The sequence below is a fragment of the Agelaius tricolor genome, unplaced genomic scaffold, assembly GCF_023055355.1.
Source record: "Agelaius tricolor isolate 1412-34295 unplaced genomic scaffold, bAgeTri1.0.p SCAF_4, whole genome shotgun sequence".
Taxonomy (NCBI): domain Eukaryota; kingdom Metazoa; phylum Chordata; class Aves; order Passeriformes; family Icteridae; genus Agelaius; species Agelaius tricolor.
In genome coordinates this window covers 54,335,242-54,350,962 of record NW_027269264.1, presented here as the reverse complement: position 1 = coordinate 54,350,962, position 15,721 = coordinate 54,335,242, and the positions used below count along the sequence as shown (strand labels likewise).

Sequence of the window (15,721 nt, the reverse complement as noted above, 5' to 3'; positions counted from 1 at the left end):
TGGGATCTAATGATGATTAGGGTAGTGGGTGCACCTGTTCCTGCAAGAGTTTTGGATCTGTGTACAGAGGCCCAGTTGCTGAAGGTATAGCAGAAGCAGATAAACAAAAACAGTATTAACCAATGGGTTCTCAAGACCCAGGATATGCCAGCTGTGTTTTTACACCAGCTTGCCATGTTGACTGGAAGGGAGGCTAAGTTTGCCAATGATACTAAGATAAGGGAGGAGCTTTTGACTCCCTCAAGGGCAGAGAGGCCCTGAAGAGAGACCTTGACAAATGACAGAGATGGGAAATCACCAGCTGTATGAAGTTCAGCAAGGGAAAGTGCCAGATTTGCACCTAAATGGAATCCTGGGTGTATGGAAAGAGTGAGGGATGAGATCCTGGAAAGCAGTGCCATGGAAAGGGACCTGGGGTCCTGGTCAGTGGCAAGTGGAATTTGGGTCAGCAGTGCCCTGGCAGCCAGGAGGGACATCCCTGTCCTGGGGACATCAGGCCCAGCATCCCCAGCAGGGCAAGGGAGGGGATTGTCCCACTCTGCTCTGGGCTGGGGCAGCCTCACCCTGAACACTGTGAGCAGTTTTGGCTACAGTATAGAGAGGAGACAAAGGTCTTACGTGGTGTCCAAAGGAGGGCTATGAGGATGGTGGAAGATCCAGAGGTGAATCAGTATGAGAAGTGGTTGAGAGCCCTTGGTCTGTTCAGCTGGAAAAGAGGAGGCTGAGGGGGAACTATCTATCTATCTATCTATCTATCTATCTATCTATCTATCTATCTATCTATTATCACTGTATACAACTATATATATATTCTGTATGTTTCTCATGAGAAGCAGCAGAGGGGCCAGCACTGATCTCTTCTCTGTGTTGAGCAGTGACAGGACATGAGGGAATGGCCTGAAGCTCAGTCATGGATGTTTACACTGGTTTTTGGAAAAGGCTCTTCCCCCAAATAGTGGTTGGGCACTGCAACAGGCTCCTCAGGGCAGTAGTCACAGAACCAAACCTGTCAGAGTTCAAGAAGCATTTTGACAATGCTTTCAGGCACACAGTGGCATTCTTGGGGTGTTCTTCACAGGGACAGGAGTTGAACTTTGATGATCTTTACAGGTCCCTTCAAACTCAAGATATTCTATGATTCCTTATCTTCCTACTTTAATTTTTCTAAAATCCCAGGAGCTTCACTGACTTCACTGAGAAGGAAGAATGTGTTTTGAAATGGGGCAAGACATACAAGCTTAGAAGTGGCTGACCATGGACTAAGGTCATGCCAGATGATGTCTGCATCTGGATTTTATTATTTAGAGAAGCAACAACACCTGTTTTCCATTTATGCCGAAGAATTAGCTCCAAACCTGGCTGCTACACTTCCATTTGAATCCAGGAGGAGTCAGATGCCAGGTGCTGGCTTTTGCAGCTCTGTTTGACAAGGAGTTAGCTTGGTTTATTATACACTGTAGACGTTCTAGTTATGGGCAGCTCTGCTTTCTTGTCCTGCTCCCCCCACATTCCTCCACTCTGCCACACTTTCCCTGTCTCCCCACCACATTCTCAGTTCACACTGGGAGACAAGACATCTTAACCAGTAAAATCTAGGAGTAAAGTAATCTCTTTCCCAGACCTGCAGGAAAATCAAGAGGATTTCCAAACTGGGGGCTGAATGTTTATGTGGGGGTGGTTGTTGGGAGGAAGGAGGGAGGAGGCACAGAGACAAGTCACATCCAGAGTTTTCGTGACTCAAATTCAGTAAATTCATCACATCAGTCATAGGAAAATCGTGTGCCCTGCAGCTGGAGCCAAGGTGTCTGGACTCTCTCAGGTTGGCAACTCTTTCACGTTGTTGTTGTAACATGCACAGCTGATAGTTAATTAAGCAAATGAATACATCTTTCCCTGGAAAAAGAGGCACACCCATGTCTTTCAGAGGGTGCTCTGAATCACAGACATTGCCATTTCACTGTCTGTGTCCGGTGGAGGGGTGTGTGGGGGAACTCATAACCTGCAGCAAGGCAGTTAAAATAATCGATGAGTGCGTGTTCAATCCCAAGACAGGGATGGGGAGAGGGGGAGGAGGAGGGTGTAGGAAGGGAGAGAGAGAGACAGAGAGGAAGGGAGGGAGGGTGTGGTGGCTAGGGAGGGGGGGAGGGAGGCGGGAAAGGTGCTGATTTCAGCCCTGTAGCGTCAGGATTGCGTCAATTTGGGTTTCAACCACGTACTCAGTCTCAGAGCAGAGCTACTCAGAAGAGCCAAAACAGGAAGGGGGTTGCAAATCAGTGTGCAAAGGGGAGGACCGAAGGTTCCCCTCCCCCCTCTCCTCCAGTCCCATCGCAGCCTCCTCCTCCACTGTCCCCACTGCTCGTGTCTCCGGGTTTTGGGTGGTTTTTGTTGTTGCTTGTTTTTTCCCCTCTCTCTGTAATTTTTTTTTTTTTTTTTTAACCGCGCTGGCAAAGACGGTTATCCGGGCGCCGTGAGAGCGCAGAGCCAGGGGACAGCCGGGCAGCGAGCTCAGTGCCCCGGGCGGGTCGCTTGGCATCCGGGGAGGCGGCTCCCGCATCCCGGACAGCGGCTCCAGCACCGCGGACAGCGGCTCCAGCACCGCGGACAGCGGCTCCAGCACCGCGGACAGCGGCTCCAGCCCCGGACAGAGGCTCCAGCCCCGGACAGAGGCTCCAGCCCCGCGGACATCACTCGCCACCAACATGGCTCCAATAGCGGACAGCCGCCAGCAGTTCGGTAAGCGCGTCCCGGCTCCCCGCACCCGAGGCCGGGGGATGCTCCCCTCCCCGGGAGAAGAGCAGCCTCTGCTGAGCCTCCCGGTGCCTCCCAGCACGCAGCTTGTTGGGAGGGACCTGGCTTTCCCCCCAGTTCTCTTCAGGTCTCAGAAGTTGTGTGAATTTGCTTTCTTTCCCTAATCTCTCTTCCTTCCTCTCTCCCCGTTCCTCCTCCCTGGTAAAGTACCAGAAGAGATAAAGAGATTTTTGTAGGTGCGGTTTTGGATGAGAGGGGTTCGGTGCTGTTTTCTGGGTCTCTGTTAAAGTAATGTGCATCAAGAGTTACATGATGTAAATGCCACAGAGAAAATCTTTGTTCAAGTCATTCTTGAAATAATTGTCATTCCTTTTATTCTTATTGTAGGTCAATCATTAGTTAAAGTGAAAGCACATTGCTAGGAAGATGAAAACACAGGATTTCAGTGTTTTTAGCTGAACAGCTGCACCTTAACCAACCCGGTTTCAATGAGAATAACAAAGATCACAATGAACTTTTCAGTTGTGTCATTTCTATGCCCTGGATGTAGTGAGGTATCGGAAGTTTCAGAAGCAGTCATGTATGTGCACTTATAAAATGCATGCATAACTTGCTTTAGTGAGAAAAACAGTAAGAGGGAATATTTCTGCACTTTGATTTACAAATATTGACTCTAAACTACATTAGGATTGCTTTAGCAGTGGTTTGATTCAAGGATCATTCCACTGACTTAGTGAAGAGACTCCAGATTTGTATCACGTAACTGGAATAATAACTTCTCTCAGAATCAGTAGGTGATGTTTTCTATTAATGCACTGCCTTGAATGTTAACCAATTGATTATGACAAAAGCAAGAAATTCATTTTGTGACACAATTAGTTGTAAATATAAAACCATTTTAGTTACCATTTCATCTTCTTTCCTATTCCACCCACTTGAGGTTTCTAACCACACTTGTGACATCATGCTTGTCTAATTACTTATTTAAGAAAGATAATTAATATTTTAAACATCAAATTGATTCTACCACTACTTTCAGTAGTTGTAGAATTAAAGTAGATTATAATATCCATTACTATAAAAAGTATACTATCTCATGAAAAAGTATTGTAAATGTACAAACCATTCCTAAAAGATATTAAAGTACTCTGATTAGTTTTCAAATACTTTTAGCTTTCTATTTATACCATGTATATTTAAATTTATGCAGCCCGGGGAATTCTTGAAACTCAAAACCATGTGCTAAGTTAGGAAAAATACTTTTTGCTCACAAATATGGTTGTCAGTCATTTCATTAAGTTCCTGCAATTCAGTGTATAGACTAGTACAGCTTGTAGGCATCAGGAAAGTTGTCATAAAAAATTAATAGCCAGGCCTGATCCTTTCTGAGCTGGAACATTATGTCCTACTTTGCTCTGATAGTATTGTTGTGGATTTTTTTTTTTTCTGAATCATCACACTAAAAAGCAAAGGTGTATTGGCAGCACATTTATCTGCTCAGCTTTTGACCGTATGAATCTGATTTAGTAATACAGGGGGACAGTTCCTCTTTACTCCTCCAGAATGACCAGAGAGAAACAGAACTGTTACATAATTGCCTTTATGCATAAACAATGTCATGACATTAATATTCCATTGTACGTCCACTGTTGCAGGGAATAAAGGTGAAGCTCTGATTGTTACATTGTGGGAGGTTTAAACTCACTTAGTAATGTTACTTATGGGCAAAATTGGATTTCTAATTAGTTGTGCTCATTTACCCTTCGATGCGTGCTTTGAAGGGCTAATGATACCCCATATGTAAATAATATATCCACTTGGCAAAGGAGGTTGTAACACTTGCCCAGGTTCCTCTTTATTCAGCGTAAGTGTAGAATTCATATTACACTGTGGAGGAATTATAACATTTTTTCTTATCTACTCATAAGAAGTACTGACCCTTTCTGTAAACTCCCCATAAGCTTTGCTTCAGTGTCTTAAATGCTTAGCAGTTAACATTGATAAACTTAACATGATTTTTTCAGCTTTGAACTCACATGTGCTACCTATCATCCATCTGGAAAAGACACTTGCTATATAATTATCCCAAATTTTCTTGATAGACTTCCTCCTGCAAAGTATTGAAAATCCCAGTGAAACTGTTGAGAGCTATAACCTCCAATTAAACTCACTTATTTCAAGAGATACCTACAGGCAATTATGGGAACAGACCATAGAAAATAGCTAATTGAGTGCACAAAGTATTCTACAAAACACTATGGAAAGCAGATGATGTATCTAAAAGTAATATATATTTCAGAGTGTGTTTTAGCGAACCAACAAACCTCCATAAACTCAAAGCTGACACACAAGCTCAGAAACTACACACAGAAGGTTGAGAGAGTAGAGAAATTGCGAACAGTGATTATTATTAGGGTGGGAATAGTATTCTCCTCCCTAACTCTGCGTGTATGGAAAAATACTAGCATAACAAGCGTGCCTTAGAGTGGGACTGCACACTGGTGCCTGCAGGTGGCGAGCAATGTGTACAATGCAGAGCACTTCCAGTCTGTCAATCCTGCTGATATCACTGTCTCGTATCAGTTTGTTTTACTAAATTATTGCTTCATTAAATATCATGCAGAATTCAAGGTACTGCTGCTTATGTGCTTGTTGCTATTTATTTGATTTTCAGATGAAATTCCTACAGTGGTTGGGATCTTTAGTGCATTTGGCCTTGTCTTCTCTGTGTCCCTCTTTGCTTGGATCTGCTGCCAACGCAAATCTTCCAAGTCCAATAAGACCCCTCCATACAAGTTTGTCCATGTTCTGAAGGGGGTCGATATCTACCCTGAGAATCTCAACAGCAAGAAGAAGTTTGGAGCAGATGAGAAAAGTGAAGCAAAGAACAAATCAGCAATGCCAAAGAACTCTCTCCATCTTGACCTGGAGAAAAGAGATCTAAATGGCAATTTCCCCAAAACAACCACAAAAATGCAGGGCTCTCCAGATCCTGAAAATTCATCTCCTAAGCATTTTGCAGAAAGGAAGAAAGATTCAGTATCTCCTGATAGCCTAAAATCCATCACTTCTCTGTCATCTGAAGATAAACAAGACAAGCTAGGAACTCTCTTTTTCTCTTTAGAGTACAACTTTGAGAAAAAAGCATTTGTAGTGAACATCAAAGAAGCTCGTGGGCTGCCAGCAATGGATGAACAGTCAATGACTTCTGATCCCTACATCAAAATGACAATCCTGCCTGAGAAAAAGCACAAGGTGAAAACCAGAGTGCTGAGAAAAACCTTAGATCCAGCTTTCGATGAGACTTTTACATTTTATGGGATCCCCTACAGCCAAATTCAAGACTTAACACTTCACTTCATGATCTTGAGCTTTGACAGATTTTCCAGAGATGATGTCATTGGAGAAGTCCTCATCCCCCTCGCTGGAATTGAACTCTCGGAAGGAAGGCTGCTAATGGACAGAGAGATCATCAAAAGAAATGTTAGGGTAACATCTTTTTTATTCAAAGTTTGAAAATGTTGTGATAGGGTTACCCATAATTCTTGTGTAGTGCTGCTGCCATCTTGGAAAGAAAAGCCAAAAAGCTCACCATGAAATACCTGAGATGCTTTCCTAATGGCAGTGTGAGGAAGTCATTACACAAATGCAATAGAAAAAAGCCATTACAACAAGCATATTGAAAGAAATTGCTAATGCCCTAAGCTCTAATTTCCTGTTCATCTGGTCCAGCAGCTTTGAGTGGACCAATTCCAGTTAGCTCAAGCTGACTCAAACCCCACTGATTTGCTTTTAATTGATTTTAAATTAAAGAATAAAAATTCTTTATGTATTATTCCCTTTCTCCTCCATCCCTTTTATATTTGACATCATTCTTTCTTAAATCTTACTGAAGTCAATGGAAATATCAACTGCATGGATCCTGTAGCACATTCTAAAGGAATGTAGGTGGTCTTTAATCAGGGAAATGGGACCTGCTAGAGACCATATTGTTGATGTTGTAGCACGTTCTTGCATGTTGGTGCTGTCATCACCTTGTCTCATGAATTGAGAGAGGCTGCAGCCTTACTAAAGGTAGTAAGGGCGGAGCCATAGACTTTGTGGAGTTACCAGCAAATCTTCCTGACTTTACTGGGACAAAAATATTTAATGCTGTATTGTCTCTCAGTTCAGAATGCAAGGGTCATTTACAACCACCCCAGCTGAATCACAGAAATGCACGGGCATCACACACACTCTTAAATCTCTGCTAAGGAAGTGGAATGTGTGTTGATGTTCACTGTGATTGGTTTCAAATGACAAGCATACTGGCAAATAAAATAAATGTCTAATAGGCAACATACCCATAGCTAATACTGTCATTTTGCAATTCTAGCACTATATGGCAACAAATATGTCACTGATCTTTTGTTGATAACTTATCGGATTTTCTGGTATATAAGGTACTATCTTCTCTTGTCTCCCTTGCCTTCCTTCTCCATTTGAAATAAACTACTCCTGCAAATTCAAATCAAATAATGATAGAGAAAATCTTTTATCTCATCTTTATTTCATGTATATTACACTGCTTTAGAGAGTGTCAAGGGATAAGATTTCACTGATAGCTTGAATCCTTCCTGTTTAAAATACTTTACTAAATATTTTTTCTTTACTTGTACTAGATTTTTTCTCCCCATTATATCTTCATGGAATTTTGCTTTGCTTAAGTTTCTTTTTTTAGCTGAGATTTTTTTTCCTCCGGATTTCATTTCTACTCTCCAAAGATAGTGATGTCATGTCAACATATATTGTCCATTTATTTTTAATTTTATTCAGTCTGAAAACCAATCATAGGAAAAGTTATATAACTAATATAGAGTGAAATTATAATCACTATGGAAATCAGAATAGCTATATATGGTATGTCCTTTTAGACAGCTTCAGAGCATACACTTCTGTGACATTTCATAAGCCTTTTTAACTCTGGTTTAAAGCTTGGTCAATATAAATGCCTATAAACAGTTTTATTCCTTTTTTTGTTTTGTTTTTTCTTTAACTTCCTCAGAAATCATCTGGTCGTGGAGAATTACTGGTCTCTCTCTGTTATCAATCTACAACAAACACACTCACTGTCGTTGTTCTAAAAGCCAGGCATCTACCTAAATCTGATGTGTCAGGATTATCAGGTAATTGTTTTAATAATAAATATGCCCTAAGAATATAAAACAGAATGACAAAAGAGAGCTGAAACATGGCATTTCAAAGACTGAAAATATTCCATACATGCAGAAATGGTGTTTCTATTATTTACAGCCTATTCATTTCATTCATATCTAGGTCAGTGCTTTATTTCCAGGGTATGTATTTTACAAATTTGTTCTTCAATCACATCAAAAAAAGGTGACATCTGTTAGCAGTGGAAACCAATGAGTTTTATGATTGTCTTGAGCAGAACCCATCTGCCATAAGCGTGGGATGTTGTTTGCAGATACCAAAAGCTTTTATTTATGACAAAAAATGAGTTTATTTGTAGAAGATCAGTATTGAGTGAGATCATCATTTATCTCAGAAGAAAAGCAGTATCTTACCTCTGTGTTGAATTTGAGCACTAACTGAGCACTAACATTTTTTTGGCAAGGTGAGAAGGTGAGCTGTGCCAATGCTGGGAGGATGCTGCAGCATGACACACGTGCTTTATCATGAGCCAGACTTGGGGTGCACTAAGAGAGATCAGGTTTTATCCTCTCTTCTCCTTGTCTGCTGCCATTTCTCATTCAGTGGAACCTCCTCTGAAGCCAATTCTAGAATTGCACATAGAAGACTTGTTAAGGCTATATAACATAATAACAGTATAAAATTTAATGTCCTGCACATAAGACTGCCTCACAAAAACAACAGTACACAAAAAAGGGCTATAGTACCACATCTGCTGCTGCTTCTTTATAGAACTTATAGTCTTTCATTTCACTCAATATTATGAAAGAAGAAGAAAAGGAAATAGTTTTAGGAAACATTGAATAATTATCACTGCAGCCAAAAATACAGATTTTCTATTTTTCATACTGCAATTCACCTGGAAAGTTAAACTAGCCTGAATCCAATGCAACAAACCTATAGGCAACTCTCATCAAGTTCCATTTAAATCTTCCTTTTGATCTAAATTTTGTTCACATATCAGAAGGAAAAAAGATGTATATTGAGTCCAACAATTTACTTGACTAATAGAGAGGATATGTACTTTTAAAAATCAACCCCAAAGTCACAGGAGATAGTGGTGGTTTCATGAAGACAGCATGACAACCAGCTGATCTCAACAGACCTGCCTGATGTTTACCCAGATGGGAAAATAACTTGGTAAAAAAAGCCCTTCTAGTCACAGCATCTACCTGGACCCTATGGAACACCCATTTTTTTTACTGCAGCTCTTGCAAGTAAAGCTGTAAAATTTGTTTGCATTTCCTGCATCCCCTGGGAGAGCCTTGTTGACTATAATGGGAATGCAGTATTTCTGCAGGCAGCCATGTTGCACCTGGACTCCTACTCCATTTAAACAGTTTTCCATTATTTTCTGTTTGTCAATAAGGCCAGGTGCAATAGATATTTGGATGTCAGTAGCATACTGCACTCAGGACAGTCAAAATTTCCTCTGTGACTTTCCCCTCATCTCAATATTAATCTTGGAAAAGGAGGAGGGTGAAGTGGTGTTCCTATGGGATAAAATAAACAATTCCACAACTCAACCTCCAGGAGAAGAGGGAATTTTTTTTTATACTCAGAAACTTTTCCATTTTCACATCTCCTTGATTCCCTTAGTCACTGGTGCTGAGTGACCTCTGTTAGCCTAATAAAGTCAAGTGGAACTCTCTAGCCTTATCTAGTAGCTAGTAAAAGGTAACAGAAAACTTCCTCTAAGAAGAAATGGAAACCACTGATTGATATTGATTTTGATATTTCTAATGCTTGTATGGCATGCAATAATTTCAAAGCCAGTGAGTGTTTTTATTAAGCCCTGGTTTTGAAATGTTCATTATGGTGACAGAATATGAAAATGAAGAGGTACTCCATTACACCCCACTTATGGTAGACCATTGTCAGTTCAAGGAAAAATATAATTTTTTACTCATCCAACCCTTTCAGTCTCATAACTGTGACATAAAATGTATAAATACTGTTCAGTTTTAGTATTATTTATTTTTAAAACTTATTCAGGAGTTCTTGATGATTAACTTTGTTAATGGTTTACATAAACTATCATGTTTGACTGGGTTCAGTAGAGAAAATTTTGTACTACATCATTGCACCATGAGAACCTGGAAACAGGCCCACAATTTCACTGAATAAATGCCAAGGTAATTGAAAGGGTTGACTTTTAAAATGTCTCCTCTGAAAGAATAAATATGGCCATTATTGAAGACAATAGCAAGGGAACCTCACAACAATTCAATAATTATGATGAATGCAAACACTCAAAGTTGGTTGGCAGCTAAAAATATGGACATTTTCCCTTCCCATATTCAACAGTAACACAGCACAGGTGTAAAGACAGATACACATTCCAACAACAAACATACCCTTACATTTAAAGTTTAGTGTCAAATTTGTTCAATAACAATTGGTGGCCTCAACTAAGTCAGGTAAATTGACTTCTATGGACCCCAGAAGAAATATGAAATTCATTTCTTTCAGCCCAAGTTTATTCACTCCTTTCTGAAAATTTTCTTTTCATGGGTTTGGTTAGTCCTGATGATTATACCCCAGCAGACTGTGTGAAAAGAAAATTTCTGTCACACATAAATGTATAATTACATTATTACACATTTTTCAGAGATCTTTAGAGTTTTGTGCACTTCCAGACCATCTTTGAATGTGGTAGAAGTGTTGGTTTCATGGACTGCAGGACAGGATTTATCTCATGAAAGAAACACCTGTATCTGGTTGCAGTCTAAACTTCACTGCCTGCCTTGAAAACAATTTTGGTGACCATAAAGGGAAATTAAAGGGGCTAATTCAGATGTATAGAAAAAAATTTAAAAATTGGATGAGAGGAATCAACTTTAATAACTTGACAGAGCTACTTATTGTGATGTAAATATATTGGACAATTGCAGAATTTACCATAAATTACACCAAGGAATTTCTAAACACTGTAAAATAACTGATTTGTGCTCTTTCTTTTCATTGCAGACCCTTATGTCAAAGTGAACCTGTACCATGCCAAGAAGAGAATTTCTAAAAAGAAAACCCATGTGAAGAAGTGCACCCCCAATGCAGTGTTCAATGAATTGTTTGTCTTTGACATTCCTTGTGAGGGCCTTGATGATATCAGCATTGAATTTCTGGTTTTAGATTCAGATAGGGGGTCAAGGAATGAGGTCATTGGCCGGTTAACCTTGGGATCTTCAGCAGAAGGAACAGGTGGAGAGCACTGGAAAGAAATTTGTGAATATCCTAGGAGACAAATTGCCAAATGGCATATGTTATGTGATGGTTAGCAAGTTAGAGAGGGGTTGGATCTTAAAAAACTATATATATTTCCATAGGCAAGGAGCAGTTTTTTTTTTTTTCTTTGCTATCTATAACTAAAAGCTTTTAACTACAAAACTTTTTTTTTCTTTTTTTTTCAAGGGGGGAGGGGTGTTTGAAATAAACTTGAATTGAATTATCAGAACAGAAGGTAATTTAATTTTCACAGTAAATAATAGAATTTTTATTTCATCAAACTTTAACATACTTAGTTCAGATTAATATTCGTCTAGAGTTTAAGTGGCCTGTAAATTCTGAAGCACTGTAAACCTCAAGAAGAACAAACTACATTTTGAAAAAGTCACTTATTAGTGACTCATATATAGAGGAAAATAACCTTACTACAATATATCCAAAAAAAACCCACCTGTGGCTTATTAGGGAAGGGGATGGATCTATAAAAGCCATGGGGATTGAGGGTGAGAAGGGGGGGAAATTCCTTCTGCCCCTCCACCAAAAACCTTCTTTTATGAAAATTTAATCATTATTTGTAAGTTTTGGTTACTTATACTTTGATCATCCCAAAGAATTAACATGTTTTCAGTATTTTACTTTACATATCACATTGTGTAAAACTATTTTTTTTAAGTGTCGAAATATTATATAATTGATTACACTTGGACTTTTTTAGTAAGTATATATATCTAATTTTTTTTATTACCGTGACCAAAATAGATATGTACTCTAAGCTAATGATAAGTTCGCATACTTTTTTTGTTAAAAGGGCTCCTTTACGGGTGACTGTACACGTTACAGTATAGGTAGAATTTGGGATTAGATATGGCTTGCATTTTTTTCCTCTAGGTAGGATTACACTTTAAACATTTCAAGCCATATAAAAGAATTTCTGTTGAGATGAGGTAACATACAGGATATTACAATCAATTACTTTTCACCAATTCTATTTTAATGTTTCATTAGTACTAAAAAGAAGTTGATGTTGGTTTTTTTTTTATTTTTTTAGCATCATTAAAGAATAAACAAATAGTGAGACAAAGAAGAAAATCTTATTCTGCTGTTTAACTTTCTGTGTTTAACCTCCTGGACTGTAAAGAAGCCATTACAGTCAGTACCAAGGTACAAACTCCAGCGCATTTTTTAAATTTTGCAGGAGAGGAAACCAAATTCACTTTATAACTTCTCCAATATTCTATAGACAAAGTACTTGGAAAGTACTTTGGTTATATGAATTAATGTACATTACTGACTGTACTGAAAATGGTGGCGGTAAAGGAAAATAGCATCCTGATTTAACGTCAGTGTGACACATCCATTTAAAATTAAATTGTGTCAGGCTGAGGAAATGTCAAGTGTAACAACAACAAGTGTACAAATAAAACATTTAGACCTGTGAAATTTAGTCTTGGTCAAACCAGATAGGTTTTTAGGCTGCCAGAACTATAGCACAACTATATCAGATTATTTCTTAAAGTTTGTGCACTAACTTCTGATACAGAATTGTTTGCAAGTATTAGTCCTACTTCATTTTCAAGTACAATATATATAAAGAAGAAGATAGTGATGTTCGTTGTTGACATAAGAAGGGTTAAAAAAGTGGAAGACCATTTTCAGTATTTTTGCATACGTCATTTGTCACGCGTAATCCCATTGAAGCGAACAAGACTACTTGGGAATTAAGGCACTGCTCATTGTGAGTAACGGTAGCAAAATGGGCATGCCAGTTAGAACAAACCAAACATACATTGAATGTCAATCTACTTTCATTAAACAACAGACCTAGGTCCTACTTAAAACTGTTGGGGATTTGTTGTCTACTTTACCTGTTCTCATATGGCCAAATTATGTTTGCAGGAAAGGACACTGAAATATGAAATATGCAAGTAGACAAATAGTACTGGAAGAATTCCATTGAGGCTCTTCCAGGTTTTGTGTCAGTATTTTCTCCAGTTTTTGAGAATGTGTTTGATACAACAGTGTTTATAGATTTCTGTAAAAATACATTTTCAAAATAACATAAACATGCTTTTTATGATAATGCTAAATGTAAAAATATTGCGTATTGTATGTATAAAGGAGAGGAATCTTTTTTGATTATTTCTTTAGAAAGCTGATTAACTGCTTAAGGGCTAGAGTTTACCAGCCACATTCAAGCAGAGCTAATCCAAAGCCACCAAATGAAAGATGCCCACAGGCTTGAGTGGAGTTTGAAGTGCAGTCAGAGAGCAAAACTCTCCTGAGTCAACCCAGAAATGTCACTGGGACCATGGATATGGCAAAACATTGTTTTATCCAATGGAGACTGGGAGAGTCGGTCAGTATGACACAATCAGAGTTGTAACAATTACTGAAAAGGAAAGAACTGAGCTGGAAATTTTTTAATCAAAGAGAGTGGGGCATCTTGCAAATAAAAAAGATGGAGGTTTTGTACGCTGGCCCATAAGTAGTTCCTTATCTCTAAAAATCAGATGACAGGCATCATCTGTCTCCAATGAACACAATATATGACATTAGGGGATAACAATTCATCTTTTTGAATTAATGCTGGGCTGTGATGATCATCTTTAATTTTGCATCCAACAAGTCGTCACAAATTTCTTTTTTTTTAGTTTTTATAGCAGCTTGAGGGTCAATATTTCTAAAATTGCCAAATGGCAATTTTTGTTGGGGGTAGGGGAGTTGGAATTGGAAAGGGAAGCAAAGACATTTTTATTAAATCTAACAAAACCCTGTAAATAGCATTTTTTTCATTTAAAGCAATTCTCAGTTTGAAAAGTTGAGTAAAGACGACTTGTAACACATTTTAAATCAGAAAGAGGCAGGAGAGCGAATGTAGGCCTGTACTGAGGTGAGAAATTCTGCTGTTTTATAAAGTGTTCAATTCTCATTGTGAATATCTTGAACTCTGTTAAGGATACTGTACTGTATTAAACATGTAAAAAAAAAAAGATGTTTGTCTAAGTAGCTTACAAAAATAATAACTCCTTGAATGGGAGACTATCCATGTCTGGAGATCTGTCGTAACTAAATACCTGATTCGTTATGGTGTTGTAACTTAATAGAAGCTATTCAAGAGAAAGCATGGTGTATGAGACTTTGTAAGTTATTTGTGCTGGTTCTGTATGTTGTGCCATGTGTGTAAGACAAGAATAAACTGCTGCTTTTGTTCATCCCATCCCACCTACTATCCCACCTATGTATCTTTTTTTCCCCAAAGATTTCTGCTATTTTTTGTGTTCATGGTCTACTCTCATGCTTCTATCAGAAAGCATTTTACTTGCAAAGTCTTCCTCTTCTCAAAGAGGTGAATTAGATTTGTTCTGACAAATACTACACAGGCACATCACATGTTCTTTATTTCCAGATGCTTGTTGAATATGAGTCCTGAATTATACTCTGCACTCAGGCTAGAGCCAGAAACATGGCCCATGACAGAAGATATGAGTCTTATAGGGACAGATATACAGATGCAAACAAGAATGAATTCTAATATATTAGGTAGATGGAGAAATATTAAAGTCAAATAATCCTACTGTCATTCCAGTTGTTATTTACCCTGGCCAATCATGCTGTAGTACTTCCTTGTAGACAAGGAAGTTATGTCAGGCTCCAGCTTGTCAGGTGAGTTTGGAAGTTGAGGTAAAACATTCATTTTATTGCTATACCCAAATACAAACTTTGCTGTAGAGCCCTCTAAGATTATCAGAGTATTTACTGGCACAGAAACAGAGGAAAGGAAAGAAGAAGGGAGCTGCAGCTGGGATGCTGCCATTTAATGACTCCCATTGTGAGCTCCAACACCTGGAATGATTCCCTGATCCTTGTAGCAGAAATCAATTGCAGGATTCACCAGCCAGATGCACAAAGTACAACATCTTCCACAGTTATAAGCTGGTATATTCTCTCTGACAAATCTCCTGTCCCCAGGAGACAGGTATCAAGTGTAAGACTGCTCTACTCCATCCCATGCAGGCACTTCTTTTCTCTTCCTTGCATTGTACAGTTCTCCTAAGACAATGGTGATTCACATGGATCACATTCCAGCCCCACTTCTGCAGGACAGAGATCAAGAATGTCTTCATTTTTTGATCGAGAATGTTTTTATGTTTTCCAAATACGATGCAGATGAGCCTCGGGGGGAGTCTCAAAGCTAATGTTCTGATTGCTCTGATTTGTACCTCGAGTTGCTGCAACAGACCACTGAGAGAGCCCTTGCAGATGTTCTCTTTACAGAACAAATCCCCAGGGTCTAACACTATTCTGGAAGCCTGTTGTATTTTATGGCATCATGGACAAAAACATACTTAACACATGGTAAAAATACATAACCACAGATGGCCATACACATACACTTTTTTTATTCCTAAAACAAGATTCAAATATGGTCTATGTAAGCTGCTATACTTCATGATGTCTCATGGAGGTGCTGAACAACTCACAGCACTATTGCAGCTGCTGTAAATGGCACTGACACTTATTTGCTTTGCTGATGCTGACTCCTGACCAATTACCT

At 38.9% G+C, this 15,721-nt stretch overlaps 1 protein-coding gene across 2 annotated transcripts; it reads left to right on the top strand.

The window, feature by feature from the left end:
• Positions 1-2,179: 2,179 nt before the first annotated feature.
• On the top strand, positions 2,180-14,388 carry SYT4 (synaptotagmin 4). 2 transcript variants are annotated; one of them, XM_071425790.1, is made up of 5 exons: positions 2,181-2,607; positions 2,648-2,733; positions 5,423-6,237; positions 7,793-7,913; positions 10,912-14,388. In XM_071425790.1, the coding sequence occupies exons 2-5, from the start codon at positions 2,700-2,702 to the stop codon at positions 11,217-11,219; spliced, it is 1,278 nt and encodes a 425-aa protein (XP_071281891.1). In that variant the 5' UTR covers positions 2,181-2,607; positions 2,648-2,699; the 3' UTR covers positions 11,220-14,388. The 2 variants fall into 2 exon arrangements, with proteins under 2 accessions (XP_071281892.1, XP_071281891.1); XM_071425791.1 differs by having other exon boundaries at positions 2,180-2,733; positions 5,423-6,231.
• The last annotated feature ends 1,333 nt before the right edge of the window (positions 14,389-15,721 follow it).

Bases quoted from the DNA above. Each gene is read 5' to 3' on its own strand.
- SYT4 (XM_071425790.1), top strand. From the start codon at position 2,700: ATGGCTCCAATAGCGGACAGCCGCCAGCAGTTCG. The intron at 2,734-5,422 runs GTAAGCGCGTCC...TTTGATTTTCAG, and splicing joins GGACAGCCGCCAGCAGTTCG to ATGAAATTCCTACAGTGGTT. The intron at 7,914-10,911 runs GTAATTGTTTTA...TTTTCATTGCAG, and splicing joins TGATGTGTCAGGATTATCAG to ACCCTTATGTCAAAGTGAAC.